Source organism: Brassica napus, chromosome A8 (genome assembly GCF_020379485.1).
Source record: "Brassica napus cultivar Da-Ae chromosome A8, Da-Ae, whole genome shotgun sequence".
Taxonomy (NCBI): Eukaryota; Viridiplantae; Streptophyta; class Magnoliopsida; order Brassicales; family Brassicaceae; genus Brassica; species Brassica napus.
In genome coordinates, this window is record NC_063441.1 from 13,236,845 (window position 1) to 13,262,767 (window position 25,923).

At 32.1% G+C, this 25,923-nt stretch overlaps 3 protein-coding genes and 1 long non-coding RNA gene across 4 annotated transcripts; 1 reads left to right on the forward strand and 3 right to left on the reverse strand.

The window, feature by feature from the left end:
• Window positions 1-4,291: 4,291 nt before the first annotated feature.
• On the reverse strand, window positions 4,292-5,768 carry LOC125577387. The gene is made up of 2 exons (XR_007315813.1): window positions 4,763-5,768; window positions 4,292-4,616 (listed from the first exon to the last, which is right to left on the reverse strand). It is a non-coding gene; the product is annotated as an uncharacterized LOC125577387 (long non-coding RNA).
• A 451-nt stretch (window positions 5,769-6,219) lies between these two features.
• On the reverse strand, window positions 6,220-7,056 carry LOC106359748 (auxin-induced protein X15-like). The gene has a single exon (XM_013799395.3). The coding sequence runs from the start codon at window positions 6,867-6,869 to the stop codon at window positions 6,552-6,554; it is 318 nt and encodes a 105-aa protein (XP_013654849.2). The 5' UTR covers window positions 6,870-7,056; the 3' UTR covers window positions 6,220-6,551.
• Window positions 7,057-10,099: 3,043 nt separating this feature from the next.
• On the forward strand, window positions 10,100-11,392 carry LOC106359749 (auxin-responsive protein SAUR21). Its single transcript, XM_048738837.1, has one exon. It carries the CDS (start codon window positions 11,072-11,074, stop codon window positions 11,390-11,392), a length of 321 nt encoding a protein of 106 aa, XP_048594794.1. The 5' UTR covers window positions 10,100-11,071.
• LOC106359750 (auxin-induced protein 15A-like) lies at window positions 11,359-12,631 on the reverse strand. The gene has a single exon (XM_013799398.3). The coding sequence runs from the start codon at window positions 12,171-12,173 to the stop codon at window positions 11,859-11,861; it is 315 nt and encodes a 104-aa protein (XP_013654852.2). The 5' UTR covers window positions 12,174-12,631; the 3' UTR covers window positions 11,359-11,858.
• Window positions 12,632-25,923: the final 13,292 nt, after the last annotated feature.

The window sequence follows — 25,923 nt, forward strand, 5'->3', positions numbered from 1 at the left end:
TTCTCTTATATGTGTCAAGAACATATATATTACATATAAAAACACGTGTCTTCTCTCTCTTTCTACAACTCCAATCTTCTTGAAAATTGTGTTTCCCTTTGAAAACATAAAAACATAAGGCTAAATATATATATTGTTTTACGGTTTCTTTTATAAGGCCTTATAAATATAAAAATTGTAATAAATACCTCAAGCGGATTACCTTTATAAAATCACTTATAAATTTTATAAGAGCTTATAAAACCTTGTATCAACCATCTATAAAGTTTTTAAAACATATATAAATATTTATAAAGCTATTTAAAAGAGTTTATAAAACTATTTACAAGAACTTATAAGCTATTTATAAGAGTTTTTACATTTATTTATAAGTGTTCATAAATTAATTTACAAGGTTTATAAATATATTTTTAAGAGTTTATAAATCACCATATTAACCAACTTTCCACCATTTCTTTGCTTATTAAAGAACATCATTCTTTTACAGTTTCTTTTATAAGGCCTTATAAAAAGGTATAATTGAGTATTGAGATGATTCATTGAGAGATACTTGGGGTTTCTGAATTTATAATGGTTTATAAAAATTTATAATGGGTTTACAAAACCACAATGTTAGATGAACGTCTCAGTTCTGCAGATGCACATAATGTATCCAGACCAGATATATAGCCTTCTAGGACCTTTCTCACAGCAATACCAAAAGTCTGATTAACAAGAGTATAGCAGCTCTTGTTATTGGCTTCTTCATTTTCACCTACTTAACAAGAGAAGAAAGACCAAAGAACCAAAGCATCATATGTTTCAAAGAATCTGTCCCAAGGCGTCAGTGCTTGATAACCGATGCCACAAACTCAGACTTTGGTGGGTTGTCCTATCAGCTGGCTCAGAATAATACATAAGAGAGCTTATGTATGCTAATAAGAGAAGACTCAACACCTTGCAGGGCATTCAACACCAACCTAACCAAGCTTAATTCCTATTAAAAAGCAACAAAATTGTCAGAGAATGTGGCCAAAAGTATAAGTAGTCTCAATATACGTTTTTCATCTAAGCACTAAAGATATTCCATTGTTCTGTAATTAATTACTAAGAATAGAAATCTAAGAACATCATATCGTAATCTTCCCAAAGATAATGATTTTGCTGTAATTCAATACAGTACACCGAGTACTAAACTCAAATAAAAAAAATTGATACTTTTTTTTCCCAAATCATTCCTTATTAGGTTTCCGATACTAGCCACTCAAGCAAAATGCAAAGCTCATGTTTCCACGCATACAAACATGAAAAGCGTAAATGGTGAACTTACAGAGACAAAGGAAGAAGATAGAGGAGACGCACGAGTTGGAGGAGGAAATTGGCGGCTCTGAGAATGTAAGGACTCCCAATTACTTGGTGGAAAGGTAAAGCTCCTCCTATTTGAGCTTCTCCAGAAGCGAATCAACGCTCGTCGCCATCGTCATTATTTCTCAATGGAGGAGAAAGTGACAGATCGTCTTGTTCACCTGAGCTTGTAGAGTTTTTCAGCTTCGTCGGATAATTCGTCAGCACCGTCAAATCCGCCGGAGACTTCGCCAGCGCCGTCCGAAGAACTCGTCAGTGTCGTCGGATTTGATCACCGTCGAATTCGAAATCAATCTGGGAACTCTCAAATTTAGAATTGGGGGAGAAAGAGAGTAATTTAGGTTTAATTATTCAAGGGTATAATTGTACTTTGTCTATTAAAATTTTAATGGTAAAGTTGAAAAGTGTAAAGTTGAAAAGTGGTATTAGCAAAATGGTATTAGTGGCAATTCCCCAATAAAATTGTGTATGTTGTAAATTTAGACTTTTTAGTGTAACTGAGCACTATCAATTGTGGAAATTATATTATGATTTTATTTTACTGTATCTTTCTTTCTGTGTATATTTTTTGTTTTAGTGTATTTTTACAATTTTATTGCCTTATTCTTTAATTGCAGAGAATTGCTATTTCTAATTTTTGTTTCATATACGTTAAAATTCTTCGGTTAATTTTGTTTGTTTTTCTTCTCCAATTACAATGTACAGTTCGACCGTTTTTTTTCTGGGATCAAACTACTAATATCATTAGATAGAAAAGCTTAAACTCCAAGAATGAAGTGGGTATTAGTGGTAGAAAACCTGATTTAGCCACTAATATAGTGAGATATTTTAATATTAGAAGGTATGAAAACTCTTCTATGTTGTCCTACACTGGACATAATTAAGTTGTTGTCAATTGATTCTATATTTGTGATAACTGGAAATACATCTTATGTCTTCCTTACATCATCCTTAATTAGTTTACGGTACGACCATTTCTAATATACTGAGAGTAACATAATATTAAATATTGATTATCTCATTCCAATTAGGAATGCACATAATGAGAGAAATTGAAGGGGAGACCACTTTACAATTTTGTCCTCATATCTATATAGAGTTAATATATAGATTACTCTATTTGTTTCAAAATATAATCAGTTTTAATTAAAATTTGTAATATTTAAAAGTTATACTTAGAAAACTGTCATTTAATATATAAATTTAATCAATTACACAGTAATTTACATAATTTAATTTACCACACAATATCCAATAAATATAAAGTTACATTGAAATATAAAAACAATTTATATAGTAAAACAAAAAATACTTTTAAACCATTATATTATAAAACAAAGGGAATATTCAATTTATATTGAAACATTAGAATAGTAAGAATCAGAAAAGCTGAAATTTCAACGTCGATCATTTACGTCGGCCATGCCTTAGACCATCTCCAATGTATTCCTCTATTTTTTTCTCTAAAATAGAGGAATTTCATAATAGAGATGGACATGTCTCCGATGTATTTTCTATTTTCAATCCTAAAAAGGAATATTTTTGATATATTATTTTCTAAGTTTACAAATAATATTTTTTATTTGTGAAAGTTGAAAACCAACCCAATATTTTTTGTATTTTATAAAATTATGATATTATTTACACTAAATATTTCTTTACAAACTATTATGTAGATAATAAATATAATTATATTTATATAAATAATATATTTCACTAAAAAAATATTTTTGATTATAATTGTTTAAGTGAAAAGTTAAAGGATCATTTTGTAAAAACAAATAGAGGAGGTGACATGGCAAAAATATAGTTTCTCATTGGCCGATTATTTTCGCCTATGTGGATACTCTATCTATACTATTAAAAGAGAAGTACAAAAATAAAATACCCCTTAATTTTTTAACTTATTTACAATGGCATGCCACTGAAGTTATTAATTAACTTACCTTTTATGATTCTTTGTTTTTTTTTCTTTAATTAATGTAATTCCAAAATCAAATTCTAACTAAAACTTTATGGCAACAATAATTAATAAACCTAAGTTTTTGTATTCTTTGTTTTTTACTATTATTTTATATATGTGTGTTTGGAAATAATTAGTTCCATATATAAATTTCATAATTAAATACATACATTATACGGTAACTATTTTAATAATTTGAAAATACATAATACATAGTATATACAATAATTTTACTATACATTATCATAAAATTTTAATCCATAAATAGTATATACAAAAAATTATTATATATTATCATAAAATTTTAATCCATAAAAAAAAAATACATTTGTTCGGATATACAGGTCATATTCTTAAAATATTAATCATATAATTGATGGTTTACAGAATAAAATAAAATTACTCAATATAAAAAATAAAATTATTTTTCTTCGAAATGTCATATTAAACAATTATTTGAACGGGTAAATTTTAAAATATATATTATAACTAATACAAATAAAATTTTTTTATAAAAAATAAAAATAAACATCCGTGCGGATGCGCGGGTCAAGCTCTAGTCTAAGGATTATTTGAATGTTAATATGTTAATCTAACTGTAAAGTTTGGTTTGAAACTGACGTTGTAATTTTTTTTTGTTAGTGTCAAGTTTAACTCACCGAATGGGTAGTTGATACTGAAAATAATATTCTACTAAATTGTCTGTAAGCTTTTGTAGTTAGCTATACTCTTTAACTAATTTTATTTTATACATATAATGGAATGTGATTTTGGCTCAGTCGGTAGAGTAGTGAAAACAGTATAAGCTTTTGTAGTTGGACTATTGGCGTGGCCTCTGATGTCTGCTAGAGTGATTGGAATTGAAGTTTATGTTTTTCCGAATCGGATGATCACCCTACAAAACTATCACGCTCTATTTATCATACCAAACTTTTCTAATATTTTTAAAATAATTTTATATAAAATTCGAGAGAAATAGTAAGATACATTAAAAAGTTGCATTTAAACTGTTTTAGTGTAACATGCGTTAAGAGGAACAATTTTCTGGAACCTAAAATGAAAACATAAAATAGAAACACATATAAGAACATTTCTTGAACAAAAATAAAGCCATTCTTAGGAAGAAGATTGGTAGTAATATGATCTAATACAGTCATAAAAATATAGTTGCAGGAGATGAGGAATAAAACCAGTTGCCAAGATTAACATGTGCAGAAGGAGAGCCTCCAAAATCCATTGGTGAGACATTTCTCTATGTATCAGTTCTCATATGTGAGCTATTGTTTCTCTGATCATGTGACGTAATAATCTGCACGAAACAACTGAATAGAATGCATCAGATATCAATACTTATGATTTGAGGGTTTTCTTTCCAAGAGAAGTCATTGTGAGGAGTAATGAAAAGCATTCTTCCTGATGACAAAATTTTAGAACATGTTATTATCAGAATCTTACATTTGTTGTGTATCATAATTTGATCAAAAGAGCAGCATGTCCTGGCTTTGTCACCACATCAACTGGCTCTCCTCATTGGTTCTATCCCCCTTTATTCACTGCTTGTAGATAATAGATACACATACCACATCACCATTATCTTGAGAAGAACAAAGTAGAAGTTGTTGTTCAGTCTTAGCAGTTGTATTCATACCTAGATAGAATGTGCTCCATCAACACATTTGAAACAAACAAAAAACTCTCCTTTAATTAGTTTCAAGTTTCAACAGAGTCCAAAAAAAAAAAATATAGTTTCAACCATATCACCAAAAGCGTCTAAAGATTGATTCTTCATACTCAATCTCTACGGTCTACTCCTAATCTCATATCTTTCTCAGACAAAACCAAATCCACACATAGACACAATCTTGAGTCCTTAAAAACAAAACCCAGAACAAACACTTCACCATCAACAAACACAATTCCACTATCACAGAAGAAAGCCAAAAAAGAAATCGTATGCTCTCTCTTCCGCACGGACATCACCACTGACCAGAGAAAACTCGTAGTGATAGATAAGATATATATATATATATATAAGAGAGAGAGAGAATGGGTTTGATATCAACAACGAATTAGACGAAGAACAGTGGAAGAAAAACATCACCTTATCAACCTTGACGGAGGAGACGGCGGTTGATCTGCTTGCTTGGATCGGTACAGCGGAGGAGACGGCGGGCATCACCTTATGGACCTTGGCGGAGGAGACGGCGTTTTTACTGGTTGGTTGATCCAGAACGGTGGAGGAGACAACATCCTTGCCGTTTGGTTTCTTCACAATCGGATCGTCGGAGACTAAGGCTTTCCCGTTCGACTTCATCGCGAGAACAAATTGAGAGAGTTTTGATTGAAAAAAAAACATGAAAGAAGAGATTTATAAATAAATGGAGTGGAAGCCATCAATCAAACCAAAACGGACAATTGATTACTCTACAGATTGGTTGCAGTGGAGATGGAGAGACAAAATATAGTTTCTTCATAGTGCATGTGATCCACCATTCCTTTAAATATAGTTTGAAGTCTTATATATAGTTTTAGGATACTGTATTTATAATGTAAGTCAGCTGGCTATGGTAAATTAATAAATATACTTATATATATGTGATACAGATTTCTCATTATACAAAACGTTCCATTTTTACAATAATCTATTTCTTTGTTCGATTCGAGATGGGAGAGACTATTTACAATGTTTGGATTGCAAAGAAGTGAAAATACAAAAAATAATGTAGTGTTCCGAAAAAACAAAAAAAAATAATGTATTTCGTAAATGTAATATTCGAGGCAGTACTATAACATCTAACGATGTCACCTTTTTTTTTTACGATGTCACATTATGGAAACCGCTCAACATATTATCTTCGGTATTCTAAATTGTAGATCAATATAACAGAGCTTTTGAAGTTGGAGAGCAGATATTATGTTTCAAATATATATATTTGTTCCCAATATATTAAGCATTTACACACAACAAATTGGTAAGAAAATAAAAAGAGATCTAAATCTCCTATGCACAACCTTTAAAGCTTAGAATGCAGTCACCCTCTAAATCTTTTTTTTTTTTGATAAGTTGCCACCCTCTGCATCTTGACCTTTTAATAGTTTGAATATAAATACTATAGTACAACTTTTAGTATCTTATTCCGATGTATACACACAAGTAAGTTTCCTATAATTCTCCCCTTAGAGAGAGAGAAAACAAAGTTTCATCAAAACCCTTAAGGCTACTAAATATTAATAATTGTGTTCCTCAGTGCAGCTGATGAGATGTAATGAGATGAAGAAACGCTTCTTCTCGACAAGGAATCGTCAAACCACCCATTGGGTGATGAAATCCGAACTCTTCCTCCGCGCAATTAAGAAACTCTCTGAACAAAGGATGGTTCAAGTATGATATCGGAACCACAAACCTTGTCTTCTCCATTCTTTCCCCAACATAAACGGCTACGTGACCTTTAGGAACAAGCCCTGAAGTTGTTGTTGATGATGGTGGTCCGTTTTTGTTCCTCATAGATTGTGATTTGAAGATTTGCTTTGCATTTGGAAGCACGGACCGCATTAAACCCATCTTTGTGTTTTCTTCAATGCAACTTATCAATTTGAGAATGTACCAAATATTTGAAGCAAGTGACTTGATAGACAAGGAGGAGAAGAAATTTTTATTTATAGGAGTGAACTTAAAGCTAGCATGTGACTTCAAGATAATGAAAAGACTTTAATGCTAAAATAGCAGTAAGATGCGATATATCTATCACCAAAACATCCCCCCCCCCCAAAAGTTGTGGGCTGTTGGACCCTTCCATCATCCATCTGGCTCACATGGCTTAGCTCATATTTATGTAAACATACATATATAAAAGGAGAATGCATGCAACTATATAATGTAGTTTCAGAAAAAAAAACTATATAATGTATGTGTTTATATGATTGCCAATATAAAAGTCGGGTATGTATATTTAATTAGAGCCTCGAAGTGGTGAATAGTGTGACCTGGTCAGGCTAAGTGGGTCCAGTTCTTGAAATGGTTGATAGTTATATATGAAAACATTAAGTATAATAAGTTCCAAGTCCTAAAGTAGAATTTTCCTTTGCTCTTAAACTAGGGGCCGTACTGCTGGAAACTATGAGTAAAGCGATGGTTTTTATGTGTATATATATATTTTGTAAATACAGCTCTATCAATAATTTGAAGAAGTTATATGCCATTGGATAAGATTTGACTAGTACATCTTTGCATGTGATTATGATGATGATGATTGCAATTGTTGTTACGACTGAGTTTTGAATATACAACATACTACTGTTTAGTGATCGAAATAGATCAATAGCCATTTGCTCCACATGGCCTACAATATATTATTTTCATATCTTATTTGAGTGTGCTAGTCTGTAGACATATATGTTCTTCCCCTTTGTACCTAAAATAGTTGCTTGCTGTAGATGGTTTCAGTCATTGGTATCATTTATACGTTGAAAGAGAAGAGTTGAAGACAGAAACTGAAAAAAGTCAAGAAACAAATAGAAGAAGTATTTGGCTAAGTGTGTTCTTTCTAAAGGATCGGATGAGCTTGATAGAGCATATAAAATATTTTTGGCTTAGCGTCATGATTGATTAAAAGAAGTTTTGCGTATATATGAACCTTTAAGATTTTGAATCAGTTTTCTGTATCATTTATTTGTATCAGTTTTAAAATTATATCAAATTTCTTTATTTATTGGACCAAATGATCTAGTACGTAAACGGGGATTTCAGATATTAGAGGTGGACCACTTTCGCTTGCCAACAGATTTCCGTGACTCTTAACTTCTTTAAGATCATTGTCGAAAAATACGGATGATTATTGATGATTATCTATAGGTTTTTTAGGTGGCTATAGATGACACCGAATGATTGTTTTGCTTGGGTCTTCCTGTCATAGCTCATGTAGCTTTACTATCAAACACATTTGATCCGAGACCAGCAAACAACAATCAATTCACTTGTAATTTTTACCCTGACTTTACTGTGGATTTTTCATGCAATTTCAAGAACGTGGAGTATTCAAGCAATCCGATCTATGGTGGACGCACATGATGGAAAAATTATAGAGAGTATACCATTGAGTCAGTATCACATGGTTGATAGAGATGGATGACATTCCACCAATAATGGCAGGTATACGGTGAAATCTGGTTATCAAGTAGTTCGGGTTTATCCGGATGGAGATGAAGCATTGCCGTTATATGGTCCAAATGTTACCTCTCTAAAGGCCTTCTCCTGGAAAATAAGATGTCCCTGAAATAAAACACCTTTTGTGGCATATAGTATCAGGTTGTATTTCGGTAACAAAAAATTTACGAGCAAGAGGGATTCAAAGAGATACACATTGTGCAAAATGTGGAGCGGCTAAAGAGTCAATAAATCATGTGTTCTTTGAATTTCCACCAACAGTTCAAGTATGAGCTTTATCAAGGATTCTTTCAAATCCACAAAATTTCCTACACAATCGCTCTACATAAACATGGATTATATGTACTGGAGGGTATTTCCGCAGATGAAAGATCACCATTTTGCATAGATTTTATGGTATATTTGAAAGGCCAGAAACAACAAGGCTTTTAGTAACATAGACATTGATCCAAGAGATTCACTAAAATTGGCAGAAACTGAATTGTTGATTTGGAGGAAGGCTCAAGCATCGATAACTGAGAGGTTTACACAAACGAGGGAGGTGGAGTTACCAGTCTTACCTAACATACTGGGGAGATGGTGTTTCACGGATGGGTCATGGAAAGAAAATAATATTCATTACGGACAATGATGGTATAGTACTCTTGAAGGTTTTGATGGATTAATGGGTGCAAGAAACACAATGGCAAGTTTATAATCACCACTTCATTCGGAAGTTGAAGCCCTCATTTGGGCAATGAGAAATTTAAGGCAATATCACGTCACGTTTGCAACGGATTGTTCTCAATAGGCGAAGATGGTTTCGGAACCAGAAAAATGGCATGCTTTTGCAAGTTATTTGGTAGATATCAAGATACTAAAGAGAAGTTTCAATCATTCAAAGCTCATTCTTATACCCCGAACGCATAATTAAAGGACGGACAGTCTTGCATGGACTGCTAGGCAGCAATTGTTGTTTAACGTTCATATGGATGCCGAGTTACCGTTGTGGTTTGTAGAGTCTTGGTTGAGTTTGTTTATATTGATGTCAAAAAAAAATCAAACACATTTGATATCTAATCATAATAGTCTGTAATTTCTTTTGATATCAATAAACAAAATACAAGATCCCTACTGGTATATAAATTAGTGAAAATTATTACCTTAGCAACCATGGACATATCATGATACAGATTGTAATTGTTTTTTTGTTTTTTTTTGAGAAAATGATACAGATTGTAACTGTGGCATTCCTTTATACAACGTGTAGAGATGATTAAATTTTGGGAACCAAATATATAAAAAGGTGACATCTCATACATTAGTGCATAACGGTAATTGAAGTAACACCTGCAAAAAGAAAATGGAATTATTGATGAAATCTTGGATCAGAAAAATAAACTGATCGGCTACTCATTGTTGGTCACTTTTGAAGTTAAGTTTGAAGTTTTGCTTTTGGAGAAGAATACTTTTAAATTTCAAATATAGAGTTTTAGAAACTTCAAAATAGAGTTTTTTTTTGGAGATGCTCTTAATCATACATCGCTATGGAAACTCCATCGGTCCATTGGTTTCATTTAAAGTTCATTGTTATTTTTACATCAGAAAATTTGAGTTTCGATTTCATAAAAAAAATTATGTAAATTAATGGAAATTTTTTATAAAAATCTACAGTATGGTGTAAAGAATACAGTTAATTAAGCGAAGATTTCACTGGGCGGCTCGAGTATTGCAGTTAGTATAATTGTCGATTGTATAATATTCAGTAAGTATTTCTCATAGTTCGAATATCATAATAATCCAGCATTAAAAAACATACATAGTTGAAAGATGTCACCAAATCTACATAAAACATAAAATACCAAAAAGAAGTTAAAATAAAAATGTATTAAAAGGATTATCTTAAAAAAATTACAGATATTTTAAGATTTTTTTCCATTTTTATTATTTCCCAAAACAAATTTGAAGAATGTTATTAACTGAAAAAGGAAATTGAAACAAAATATTAATTATTAGCAATAATAAGTCCAATGCTGATTTATTAAGAGTATCTAACTGATTGGGGGCAACTGATTGTGATGAAAAGAATGTGAGTGTGACATGTAAAAAACAACATCTTATATAGGATATATCTATTTTAAAACTTGGATTATTAAATTCAAGAACTTAGAAGAACAGGATGACAATACTTTCAGTATAATATAAAACTATAATTGGTAAGTTCATATAAATTTTAAAATTAATAAAAAATAATACGATTTAATTTTTCTAAAATAATTAAAATGAGAAGATTGAAAATAATAATGTCAACAAAAGGGAGAAAAATCTGGTATCTGAAGAAACAAATTGAGAGAATAAAATGAAGAGAGCAGACATGTTTTAATTCTTAAATTCAGAATAAGAAGAAGAAAAAGGAGAAGAAGAAACAAATCACATTATAATTTATAATTTTAAATACTTCTAAGTGCACTATTTTTAATTTCATTTACTTTTTCATTTATGTTATCAATCTTATAAGACAACAAAGCTTCATCCCTATAAAGTATATATATGTAACCACAAAGTCTACACATGCATCTTCTTTCAAGCTATAAAAAAATTAGTTCATTTGAAAGATAGATATGATTCGATTTAAAGATATAGTTTTTCAAGCAAAGAGAATAGTCAGTGAGAAAATATCGCGTTTGAGGTATATAATTAACTTACGTAAGGGTCACTTCGCAGTATACGTTGGAGAAGAAGAAGAAAAGACGAAAAGATTTGTGGTTCCAATCTCTTATTTGAAATATCCTTTGTTCCAAGCTCTCTTGCGTCAAGCCGAAAATGAATTTGGCACAGATCACTCGACGAAATATCTTACGATCCCTTGTGCTGAAGATGTCTTTATTGACGTCACTTCTCGTCTAAAACCGAATTTAAGTAATAGTATTTATTTGGTTTGATCATCATTTTGGTATATATATAGTATATATATATATATTAATTATTATTGTTAGCGTGAGCGACAGTAAATCGAAACCTAAATGTATAAAATAAATAAATTAGAAACTGGCTGGAAAGATGTAACGTTCTTATAAATTTTAAAAATATTTAGCTCCTCTTTAAGTTGTTTCCAGATCAAAAATGAATTACTTCCATAAATATAACTTGTAGAAAAGGCAAGCTGAGGTCTCATGGAATGGTTAAGAAAATACAAGATTTTTGAGGAAGTGTTTTTTATTTACAAATAGAATGGTTAAAATAACTCACAAGATCTTTCAAGATCCAAAACTGAAAGAGACTCACTTATACACAGTATCTCAATCTCGAGTAATTTTCTCTCGACTTCCTTGGATACATTTAAAGAAAATACACAAAATATGTATATAAGAATTATAATGAATATTGTGATGATCAGTGAGCTCCATATCATGAACCACTTAGAACCGAAGCTAGAGAAGTGAAGTAATCTTCAGTGCAAGGAATGGTTAAACCTCCCATGGGATGATCAAACCCGAACTCTTCTTCTGCGAGGTTCAACAAACCTTGGAACAATGGATGGTTTAAATATGATATAGGTATCACGAATCTCTTCCTTTGGTAAGTCTCCCCCACGTAGACGGCCACATGACCCTTTGGGACATTATTAGTACCCGACATGGCCAAGAGGCTTGCGATTTTTGCTGATAAGCTTCTTTGAAGCTTTTGCTTGGCATGAGATAGTCCAATCAATTGAATACCCATCTTTGAGGATTAATGCAAGTAACTAAAAGGGGGATACGGAAAGAAAAAATATTGGATGATGAAAAGTTGAATTCTTGGGATTCTATAGAAATGTATTAGGTTTTGTAAGCAAGTTTCTCTAAATGTGTAAAGTATATATAGCGAACTAAAAGGGTTTGTAACTGCAAGCCACTGGAGAGTAATAGTTTGAGGAACATATCCGGTGGAGCTAATGGATGAAGTTCACATGCTTCTGCCTTGTCTTTTTAGAAACCATTTTGTTTTCTTTCTTTTTGGTGAAACATGTTTTGTATAAGACCCTACCATTCGCCGAAGATGAATTATAACAACCTACCATCTCTTATATGAACTGAACCAAAATAACAATGGAGAAACATGTTACAATCAACTTGTATGAATTTTTTTATATAAAAAATGTGCTCCAACATTCCATAAATATATATAAAATGTGTTCGTAAATTGGATATACACAATGCTTTGCTAGATACTAATCCTGAGTGATTTGACGTACCACATTAAGCAAACGGTTTCAAATTAGAACTTGTTTGGTTTGTAAGGTGAAACATTTGGCTACTTGTCAACGACAAATTTTTGGCATTTTTTTCTTTCTGAGGATCAAATGTTTCCCATCTATAGTATAAGAAACCATGAACAACATGTATATAAATGATATTAATGTAATGGTCTCAATCATGATAATTTGGTCCAGTTCAATCTTAACTTGAAGGTACTTTAGTCCGGTTTAAAATATTGCTCACTAACTAATTTAGGAACTTGTATGAGATTAGTGCAAATTATAATTCCTAAGAACAGAAAGAAAATGGAAAAACAAAAAAAAACCATGAAAGAAAAAACACATTTTCTAACACTTCTACATAATTTTATACTGGTATATTTGAGTTGGTATTTTCAGCCGTGGGAAAAAAAAAAAGTAAAAGTATTTGGGAACACATTCATCTGCATTTGTTGCAACCACTGTAGATAATGGCTGCATATATACAGATGAACTGAACGTACCCATAAAAAGCAACAACGAAAAAAGACTAAATGAACAAAATCCAAAAGTGTTTGAGACAAGTGCAACTAATGGTTCTTTGTTTAGTTGTTTATCATTAATAGCATAAAGACTGTCCCTATATATGTACCACCTCATATGTCATGCTTTCTCTTAAAAGTGGCTATACTGCAGTAAATTAAATAAATTGATTTCTTTCAAATATACTTTAAGACTATAAACTTTTCATATTGTATCTATTAAATTTAACTATTCAAACGAGCAAATTCACATGGACCACATGTGACTTATTAGCAAGCATCTCCATCTTAACAAATTTGCATGAAAGCTTTCGATAGTTCTATCATTTTCAAATATAAAAAAAAAAACTTCATACAGCCACCGGACCTTATAGATGGTATCAACAAAGGTTGGTTCCGGGCCTTTGAGGAGACAAAGACCTCATATATATAACTCCTCCTAGTTAACAAAAAAAAACTTCATACATAATATAGTAAACTAAAATAGAAAAACCAAAGTGTCCAAAAATTATTGATGTCCTCGTGACCTACCGCATTTGACATAATTGAATTCAAAAAGGCGAATCAAATTATTTATTCATTGGGTGGATTTGGATATGTTAGTGTTTGGCAGCTACTACATGCAACACGAGGGCTTCATCATCAACTCACTGACTCTATATGTTTGACCCAAAGAAAAGGCTAGATGTTATTGGAAGTTCTTGTAGCGGTCCATTCGTGGATATCCATGTTCCTGCGATATCGATTTGGTGACTTTATACCTTTTTCGTGGCTTTATACCTATGTGTCTATTATTTCGGATAATGGATTTTCATATGAAATAAATAGAGAGAGAGCATGAGATACCCACCAAATTATAGAGAAAGCGTTTGATATATGGCAATTTTCAAATACAAATCAACAGACTGAGACTTTTTATTGTGCTAGAAGGAAATCTAACTTTCAAAACGCAAATGCCAAGCATGTAATTTCATTTTCGAGAAGGGTAGAGTGTGTCAAACATCTGCGAACTTCCAGGGTGTAACCCGAAAAGGTCGAGTTCGAAATGACCAAAATCCATATCTTCATTTGAACAAATAAGATGAAAATTACATCAAATTTAAATGGATACTAAGTGGTTGTTCGCGAATTCGCTAGTATAAATATTGTATGAAAATATATAATATTAAGGGTTGTTCCGTCCTACGGGCGGGTGAATCTAACATAAGAATATTATATATTAAAATATATTTTAGTTTTCGAAACATTTGAAAAATTATTTAAACTGAAAATAATTGATATTTTTATTTTAAGATTATATTGTAAATTAAATATTGTTGGTTCGAGTTGAAATAAAGTTTTTTTAAACTAACAAAAAACTGTTAAATAAAACAAAATTAAGGAAAATGTAATGATTTATACTTCTTCTTTTGATTTTTATTTAACTTTGATATAGTTAAAGAAAATCTAAAGTAAAAAATAACAGATGCTTTTTAAGAGTTTTTTTAAATTTTAATATTATTAAATTAATTATTTTTCGCGATATTAATTAATACATATCCAAGCTAAATCAATTAAAAAAATAATTTAATGTGATAAAATTATAAAAACAATTATATTTTAAAGTACTATATAAATAGTTTCAATAATGTCATAGATAGTAATTAATATATTTTACATAATATATGTTTGTTTCAGTTTACATTAGATTTGCAATTTATATTAAATTTTATTTAATTTTAGTATTTTATTAATTATTAATTATGTTTCGTAAATTATTTTAGCAATTTGTTGAACTTAATTTGTTTTATAGCAGAAGTACGAACAACTCCTACTGCTCAACGTAACGTCAAATTACAAACATGCACACCCATCTCTAAAAGTAACACCAACTCTGTTCAGTATCTTTCCAGAACATATTGAACTCAAAATGAAGTAATATCCGCAGAGTTACATAACAATGAGGTATTTGCATAAATTACTTGGTCGTGATCGACTTCCCTTTCTTGTCCAGGAAGATATCTCGTTAAAATGAACAAGGAAACAGAGGTCCAGACTTACATCTAAATTCACCTAATCCTAAAATTTTTTTGCCGTCTATAACAACTATAACCTCTATATTCCTTCAGGGTCAATTTTTCAACATATCTAGAATCTTTTCCCAGTTTGAATATGAAGGATATGCATGAGTGAAAGATACAGAGTGGAAATCATAGGATACAATTACATGCAACACTTTTCTTTTAACCTGATGAATAAACCTTCAAGTCGCCTGAAAATATTTAACCAACAGTTGGAGTTCAAACGTTATGTAGAGGCTCTTGAACATGACCAGTCAATCTCTCCTTTCTTTCCTGTTTTCTTTATTCTAGTAAGAGACTCAGTTATGCGATATTCTAACACAATGTCGCATATTAAATATACAAGATATTACCTGAATTTACTTCAAGGCCATATACTTTTGCAATGGAAGTTGATATTGTCGGATGGTGCTTGTAAGAGACTCTTCTCCTAAATCATTCGAAACACATTAAAAATGTTCTGTAAAGTCTCTATTGGGTGAGGAAAGACTGATTTGGAGGGCTCTCTTGAATTTTCTTCCTTGTAAGCTGCAGGAAAAAACATATAACCTTATCAAATAAACCAAATTACAATCTAGTAGCCAAAAAGAAAGAAACAAAGTATATAGATCTTCAACCTCTAAATGCATCTTCTTCTTCCTCTATGATATTCGGCCGAGAACTCTTGCATTGTCCATGGAGTTGAGAAAAGTTTTCTTTTATCTTAGTTGAACTTAAAAAGTGTTGGAATATTATTTTCTACACATCATCTAAACCGCACACCATAATGAGAATCTCAATATTACACAAACAACATAGCACTTCTAACTTTTATATGAAAAAAAAATTATTGTATAAAATGATGTATTTGTATACTTGCAATTGTGCTATATTGAACTGAATGTATTGAATGTGATAAAACGTCCAAAGTTAGTTACAAGGACTTTAAATACTCCAGTTAAGCTAAAGGAGACTTAACCAGAGTCGGTTATCTCTTAACCATAATAAACCAACATTCTATATCATCTAATACCCCCCGGTCAAGTCTCTGAAACGAAACCATCAGACGGAAGGAAGAGACTTGAGAGTGACATTCGATCAAGCAAGCTTCGAAATGGGCCAGAGTGCAGCGGCTTCGTGAAGATATCAGCATGCTGATTAGCACTTGAAACGTGCATCAGAGTGAGGAAGCCATTCTTGACCTGATCTCGGACAGTGTGACAGTCAATCTCCACATGCTTAGTCCTCTCATGAAAGACAGGATTAGTAGCAATGTGCATTGCAGACTTGTTGTCACAGAAAAGCTTAGCTTTGGTAGTGACCTGGAGCTTTAGACTAGTAAGAAGTTGTTGCAGCCAAAGCAGTTCACAAGTCGTGTGCGCCATACTCCTGTATTTAGCCTCTGTACTGCTGCGACTAACCACGTCCTGCTTCTTCGATTTCCATGTGATCAAGGAGGTGCCAAGATAAACACAGTAACCAGTGACAGATCGCCTTGAATCAGGACATGTAGCCCAATTAGCATCAGAGAACGCATTGAGACAGACCGTAGAAGAAGCAGAATAAAATAATCCTTGGCCAGGATTGTTCTTGATGTATCGTAGAATACGATGAGCTGCAGTGAGATGCACATTAGTTGGGGTTGACATGAACTGGCTTAAGCAATGAACCGCAAATGTTATATCAGGACGAGTGATCGTTAAGTAGAGAAGACGACCAATCAAAGCCCGAAATGGTGTTGGATCAGCAAGAGGCGTTCCAGATTCACTGCTGAGTTTCACCAACGGGTCCATTGGAATAGGACTTGGTTTGCAAGCAAGGAGTCCTGCATCAGACAAAAGACTCAACGCATACTTCCTCTGTGAAATTGAAATTCCTTCTGAGCTTCGAGCAATTTCTAGACCAAGAAAGAATCGGAGAGAACCGAGATCTTTGATCTTGAAATGTTGATGAAGTGAATCTTTCAAAAACTGAACAGCCGTGTCATCATTCCCAACGATCATGATGTCATCCACATAAACCAGAGCGGCAACGAAACTTGAACCAGATTGCTTCACGAACAAGGTATTGTCTGCAGGTGATTGAGTGTAACCAGCAGAGATAAAAACTGCAGATAGACAATTATACCATTGCCGTGATGCTTGTTTCAGGCCATATAATGATTTGTGAAGTCGACAAACCGGATTTGGCGGGAGCGTTCCAGATGCTGGCACATAACCCTGAGGAAGACTCATGAAAATCTCTTCATCCAAATCACTATGCAAAAATGCATTAGAGACGTCCATTTGTGACATACTCCATCCTTGAATCGCAGAAAGAGCTAAAAGAAGTTTAACACTCGCAAGCTTAGCAACCGGAGAGAAAGTTTCAGTGAAGTCAACACCTTCTTGCTGCGTGAAGCCTTTAGCAACCAGACGAGCTTTATAACGCTCAATCGTACCATCAGCCTTGTATTTAATCGTGTAAACCCACTTACAACCAACCACATTTTTCCCTGGAGGCAATGACTCAACTGTCCAGGTATGATTTGCTTCCATAGCCTGCAATTCTTCATTAGTAGCCTTCTTGAAATTTGGGGATAACATGGCTTGTTTAAAAGTTGTAGGTTCGGTTTCAAGAGAATAAGAGAGTATATAAGACTGATAAAGGGGTGTGAAATGTGAATATGTAAGGACAGAAGAGATAGGAAATGGTGTGGAAGATGGTAAAGAAGGAATTGAATTTGAATCAAGAGAAATGGGAAGAAGAGAACTTCGCGCAAGAGCACAATGATACTGAGATAAGTAGCTGGGAGTCTTGACATTGCGGCGCGGTCTTTCACTCAAGAGATGTCCTTGACCTGTACTCACTGGAACAGTCTCAACAACAACAGGGTCTATTGTAGGTGTATGTGTATCTATATGCACATGAGGAATACTATCAATGATCACAGGAATGGGTAATGGCAAGATAGTATTATCAAAAATATCAGTAGAACAAGTAGAAGTTTGTGTTTTATCATCAGTATATGGAAACACATCTTCATGAAAAATGACATTCCGAGTTATGGAAATCTTATTTGTATCAAGATGTAAGACTTTATAACCTTTATATCCAGACGGATAACCAAGGAAAACACATGAATCAGCACGAGCAGAGAACTTATTTCTATCCTTAAGCAGTGTCGAAACATAACAAAGACATCCAAAAGATTTTAAATGTGAGTAATCAGGAAGCTTCTTTGTCAACAGTTCATAAGGAGTCTTATTGCCAAGCAAAACTGATGGAGTTCTATTAATGAGATAAACCGCAGTACACACACAATCACTCCAATATGCTAAGGGAACTTTTGATTGAAACAGTAAAGCTCGAGCTACATTTAATATGTGTTGATGTTTACGTTCTACAATCGAGTTTTGCTGTGGTGTATAAGCACATGAGAACTGATGTATCATACCATGTTGCTTAACAAGTTGAGTAAATGACAATTCAGGAGCATTATCGCTACGAATGACCTTAATATGAGTGTTATATTGGGTAGCAACATGATTAATAAACTCAGGGAAGACTGTTAAAACATCATTCTTATTACGCATCATGTATATCCAAGTCACCCTAGTACAATCATCAACTATGGTAAGAAAATACCGATAACCCTCCACAGACTCTACTGAGAAAGGACCCCAAACATCTAAGTGGATCAAATCAAATGGTGACACAGATGTGGTAATACTTGAATTAAAAGACAATCGTTTTTGTTTTGCTAAAGGACATACAGGACAGTGTTCAGACCTATGTAAGCTATACTCAGGAATCCGTAGAGTACCAGACAATTGTTGTAACTTGGAAGCTGATGGGTGTCCAAGGCGTTGATGCCAGAGGTTTCCATCTACTTGCAAGGATCCACAAAATGACAAAGAGGCAGTGTTATCAATCTCAAGAACGTATAGGTTTTGAAGTAGTTTTCCTCTACCAATCATCAAGCCCTGAATAGACTCCTGTATCAAGCAAAAGTCAGGATAAAAGTGAGCAGAAAATTGACTATCACGCAGAAGACTACAAACACTTATCAAGTTGAATCGGAAAGAGGGAACATGCAACACATTATGCAACACAATAGAGGATGAAATATGTACAGTTCCTATATGAGTAATTGATTCATTAACCCCATTAGGTAGTGAGACTGTAACACCAAGTACAGATTTAGTATCACTAAAGAGTGAAAGATCCGAACACACATGTGTAGTAGCTCCACTGTCAATTATCCAAGCATCATTAGTGATTGAATGCGAAATTGTTGAAAGGCATTGGTTTTGGAAAGTAAGAATATTGTTCTGGAATTTTAGGCTAGTAGAAGGGAAAGGTAAAATACCAGAGGTTGATTGAGGTGCCATGTATCCATTTTCACTGATAGAAGACTGCTTACTCGAAATTGCATTCACAGAAGGATTGACAAAAGCTTGTAGTTGTTGAAGCAACGACTGAAGGTGAGAAGTATCCATTGAACCAGAAGCAGACGCAGCAGAACCATTCTGAGTAGTAACATTTGCCTTTTGAGACTGACTCTGCTGTGGATTATATTGAGTGCACTGCTGTTGAAGTGGTCGTGGATAATAATTGTTCTGTCCCCGGGGAGCTAAAACAGAATGAGGTTGAAGGCCATGACCAGGAGTAGATGATTTGTTGTACTTGTGACCAGGAGGATATCCATGAAGACGAAAGCACTTGTCAACCACATGTCCTAGTTGACCACAATAGGTACATAACGGTCTTTGTTTAGGACGATAGCTAGAGTTATGGTGAGCAGCTGCAAAGACAGAGTGATCAGGCGTAGATAGTAAACTCGCATCTGGCCCTGAAGCCTGAAGAGCAACAGGCGCTGGTGTTGAGCTTGGCTTAATAACTCTCTGACGCTCATCTTGAGTTACCAAGTTAAACACATCTTCAATCGATGGTATTGGCTTCAACATCAATATATGACGACGGGTTGACTCATAAGACTCATTAAGTCCCATCAAGAACTTCGTGACTCTGCTTCGCTGTTGAAGTTTCTCCCATAACTCCGCTGCATTACACTCACACTTGCCACAAGAATAAACCGGCAATTCAACATAGTTCTTGTGCTCTTCCCAGAGAGTAACCAAAGCAGTATAATAGGTACTAACATCCATGGAGCCCTGCTGAATTGAACTTAACTGTTGCTCTATCTCGTAAACCCGTGGAGCATCATCCTGTTTGAAACGAGATAGTAGATTCTTCCAAATTAATTCAGCAGTGGACATGAACAACAGACTCTGACCGATCTTCTTTGAAACGGAATTCATCAACCATGTGGCAACCATATCGTTACATCTAGACCAAGATCCCGAATCTCTATGATTATCAGGAGGTTTAGGAATGGTACCATCGATGAATCCCAGCTTGTTACGAACATTGAGAGCCATCCGAATCGATCGACGCCATGAATGGAACTCCGCACCAGAAGTGAGACGATCGGAGACCAAGACGAGACCGGCGTGATCGGAGGTATGAAGATAGTACGGATTCTCGTACAAATCCGACTGATTCTCGTTCGATCGTGTTGAGCTCATGATGAACAAAGAAACGACGAATCGAGAAGAAAGAAGAAGCTGACGAAGTTGATTTCGTAGGAATCAAAGTGAAATCAAGAAACGCAGGAATCTTCAGAACGCGGAAAGGAGCAAAGCCGAGAAGAAGTAAACGAAGAAGACGATCTCGAGCTCGAAAACAATCAGATCTTCAAGGAAGAGGCGAAGTATCTGTTGAATCGAAGAACTCATGATGGAGAATCGTCACAGGCTCAGCTCTGATACCATATTGAACTGAATGTATTGAATGTGATAAAACGTCCAAAGTTAGTTACAAGGACTTTAAATACTCCAGTTAAGCTAAAGGAGACTTAACCAGAGTCGGTTATCTCTTAACCATAATAAACCAACATTCTATATCATCTAATATGCTATTAAATATAATGGAGTGTATGTTTATTCAATACACATACTCCTGTGAACAGAAAAAGAGGGTGTGGCTCTGTTACTTATCTGAATCACTTCCATATCTGGTAAATTGCAGAATTCTTCTAACCTTCAAATACCACAATAGATTCTCCAAAGAATATGACTTAGTAAGCTAATTCATGTGCACTGATGACGATGCCCTTGAGGCGCCACGTTCTTCTGAAAGGTGCTATTCCAAAAATTTAGTTATATTCATAGATTTTTGGTTGGCAAGGACAGCAACAACTGATATTAACAGCTAAAATATTATTACGTGTTGTCCAAGAGTGTAGCTTCTCATCTAAGTTTGCAACATTATCAAACACACTAACACAGACAGTCTGAGCCTGTTATGATCTAAACTCGAACTCAAGATCAACGTAGTACTTTATCGATAACATAATTGAATCTCCAGAAATGATTACAACTCGCTACCGATTATCTCTAGATAACCGGAGCTCGACAATCACCAGATTGTCGCCATTGATTTCAACTTTGCTAGATATGGGTCAGATCTATCTTGGAAGGTTTGCCAAAGTCGTTGTGCATCGTTGTCGTAGCTTCTCTGGGCAATTAACTGCCTCCTCTGTTTTTCCTCTGTTTCCTTTGTCTATGCTCCATAAGATTTTTTCCATTTAGATTCTAGGATCTGAGACAAAAAGCGACGTTGAGGACATTGCCGAGGACTTCCTTTTCGTTCTGATTTCACAACAGCTACCATGGCCTTTTGTTTGATTACATATCTATTACAGTGCTTTGGCTTGTTGAAGGGGGTTTTATGTTGTTTCCATGCATTTCTTCTTCACTACAGATCTGGATCCTTTCACCCCTAGTGCATGTTGATGGCTACCACCGTTTCTTGCCATTTCAACGTTCTGAGTCGAGCCATTAACCCTCTGCTTACTTCTGCTAGTTTCACATTGAAGCATTCGACCGCTGGCCTCTTATCGTTAAATAGGGATTCACTAGAACAGCTTGACCTTGTCAACTTTGCTCTGGTTGTCATTCTTTCGAAGTCGCCTTCAGAAAAATCTACGGTTCCTCGGATTGTTCTTCGGCTGTTATTTCTATTATTATCCTTGCTATTGTTATAGGTTCCTGCAATCAATCTAAGCATGAATGTACTGGAACCCAATGGCTTTCCACAATCTACGGTTCCTCGGATTGTTCTTCGGCTGTTATTTCTATTATGATCTTTGCTATTGTTATAGGTTCCTGCAATCAATCTAAGCATGAATGTACTGGAACCCAATGGCTTTCCACGAAATCCCTTATATATTAATTGAGAAACATTTGAAAAGATGTATCCTCAATTTTGTATTAATTAAAAGAGGCCCCAATGCATAGGTGGCACTCAATTAGGTAGTCAATTATATTCAATTGAAAAATAAGTAGGTCCACATTCGATTTTTATATGTTGTTAGATACATAAGTTGGTCAAACTATATGATATAATGATATGATATGATATTTTCTTTCCTTAAATAAAAACTACGGAATTACCATAAATGACTAATATATATATGACAATTAATGATTTTAATAATAAAGATTTGATAACAATGTATATCTCCTCCATCACTTTTTGTTTAATTTTATATTATTAAAATAAATTAAACAATCAAATTAGCTATAAAAATAAAATTTAGATTTTTTCGTATATGTTATATTTTGAATTTTTAAAAACGACAATAAATGACTAAAACTATTAAAATTATTATGTTAAAAATTAATGATCAATAGTTTAACATTTTTATTATAAGAAGATACACATGATTTTAAAACCATATGAGCAAAAAATATCATTTAATAATGAAATAAATATATATATATATATTAAACACTATATACCATAAGATTACATAAATATTTTAATATTAAAACTTTCAATGAATTTTCAAGAACATTTATAAATTATAAACTTATTAGAGATTTCAGATTGAAAATTTTGTTATCGATGATTTAAATATTTTGTTATAAAACGATATGAACGATCATAGAACCGTATGATTATAAATTCCTATTTAATAAATAACTATACAAAATATACTATTCCTAGAAAAATAGGTTGGTCAATCTTAACTTATATTACACTTTTTATTAAACTAACTATCGAATTGATAAATAACGTACCAAAAAATGTTTTGCACTTTACTTAAATAAAAGCTACGAAATTACCTAATATGATTAACGTATATGTGAAAATTAATTATAATGAATAATAAATATTTGATAACAATTTTTGTTTCTTAGTTCTTTTTTTAATTTTATATTATTAAAATATATTTAAAAATCACATTAAATATATAATAAAAACATTTAAAATTTTTCTTATATGTTATATTTTAAATTTTTCAAAACGTCTATAAATTATTAGAAATTTGAAGATCCCCACTCTGAAAATTTTGTGATCAATAGATTATTTTTTTTGTCATAATAAGTTACAAATGATCATAAAATTGTATTAATATGAACTTTTATTTAATATTATAAGAAGATACACATTATTTTAAAACCATATGAGTTAAAAAATATCATTTAATAATAAAACATATATATATATAGATTATACTATATACCATAAGATTACATAAATATTTTAATATTAAAACTTTCAATGAATTTTCAAAAACATTTATAATTTATAAACTTATTAAGGATTTCACATTGAAAATTTTGTTATCGATGATTTAAATATTCAGTTATAAAATGATATGAATGATCATAGAACTGTATGATTAAAAATTCTCATATAATAAATGACTATATAAAATATACTATTCTTAGAAAAATAGGTTGGTCCATCTTGACTTACATTATATTTTTTATTAAACTAACTATCGAATTGATAAATAATCTACCAAACTTTTTTTTGCACTTTCCTTAATTAGAAGCTACGAAATTACCTAATATGATTAACGTATATATGAAAATTAATTATTATGAATAATAAATATTTGAGAACAATTTTGGTATCTTAGTTCTTTTTTTTTAATTTTATATTATTGAAAGATATTAAAAAATCACATTAAATATATAATAAAAACATTTTTATTTTTTCTTATATGTTATATTTGAATTTTTCAAAACGTCTATATATTATTAGAAATTTGAATATTCCCACTCTGAAAATTTTGTGATCAATAGATTATTTTTTTGTTATAATAAGTTACAAATGATCATAAACTATAACGCATATGAATTTTTATTTAATAAATAGTCAAACTAAATATATATATATATATATATATATATATATATATATATATATATACACTAATGATTTAAAGCAACAAGATTGGCTGATCAATTTAGTCGTCCAGTTGAAATCTTTCAAAAGTATGTGAAAGACTAAAGTCAAAATAAATATGGATTTAGAATAGTAGTTATATTTTACTAACCAAATACCAAAAAAACCGAACCGAACCGAACCAACCCGATATCCGGATTGAACACCTGTAATCCAAATGAAGCCAAACTATTGTTTCATTCTCAAAAATATAATAAAAATAATAACTTAATCCCCCGCAAGGCGCGGGTCTTATCCTAGTCATGATTATTAGCAAAGTTTAAATCAAAAAAATTGGGGAATTAATTAAACCTTTCAGTTGTAGAGAGTCTTTTATCCATTTTTGGGGATTTTTAAGACTTTTACTTCCATAAGCTTTATTTTTAGATGCATTACGATTTGATCTTTCAAAGATTAATTGTATCACATGTGTCATTATTTTGGTAATAATTAATTCACATACTTATAAAAAGAAAGTCAATGTTTCGAATTATATCTGACAACAATAATATTGGATTTTCTAATTTTAAAGTATTACTAGGATAAGATCCGCGCCTTGCGCGGGATTAAGTTATTATTTTTATTATATTTTGGAGAATGAAACAATAGTTTGGCTTCATTTGGATTACGGGTGTTCAATCCGAATATCGGGTTGATTTCAGTTCGGTTCGGTTTTTTTCGGTATTTGGTTAGTAAAATATAACTACTATTCTAAATCCATATTTACTTTGACTTTAGTCTTTCACATACTTTTGAAAGATTTCAACTGGACGACTAAATTGATCAGCCAATCTTATTGCTTTAAATCATTAGTGTTTATATATATATATTATTTAGTTTGAATATTTATTAAATAAAAATTCATATGCGTTATATTTTATGATCATTTGTAACTTATTATAACAAAAAAATAATCTATTGATCACAAAATTTTCAGAGTGGGAATATTCAAATTTCTAATAATATATAGACGTTTTCAAAAATTCAAATATAACATATAAGAAAAAATATAAATGTTTTTATTATATATTTAATGTGATTTTTTAATATCTTTCAATAATATAAAATTAAAAAAAAAGAACTAAGATACCAAAATTGTTATCAAATATTTATTATTCATAATAATTAATTTTCATATATACGTTAATCATATTAGGTAATTTCGTAGCTTCTAATTAAAGAAAGTGCAAAAAAAATTTTGGTAGATTATTTATCAGTTCGATAGTTAGTTTAATAAAAAATATAATGTAAGTCAAGATGGACCAACCTATTTTTCCAAGAATAGTATATTTTATATAGTCATTTATTAAATGAGAATTTATAATCATACAGTTCTATGATCATTCATATCATTTTATAACTGAATATTTAAATCATCGATAACAAAATTT

Bases quoted from the DNA above. Each gene is read 5' to 3' on its own strand.
- LOC106359748 (XM_013799395.3), bottom strand. From the start codon at position 6,869: ATGGGTTTAATGCGGTCCGTGCTTCCAAATGCAAAGCAAATCTTCAAA.
- LOC106359749 (XM_048738837.1), top strand. From the start codon at position 11,072: ATGATTCGATTTAAAGATATAGTTTTTCAAGCAAAGAGAATAGTCAGT.
- LOC106359750 (XM_013799398.3), bottom strand. From the start codon at position 12,173: ATGGGTATTCAATTGATTGGACTATCTCATGCCAAGCAAAAGCTTCAA.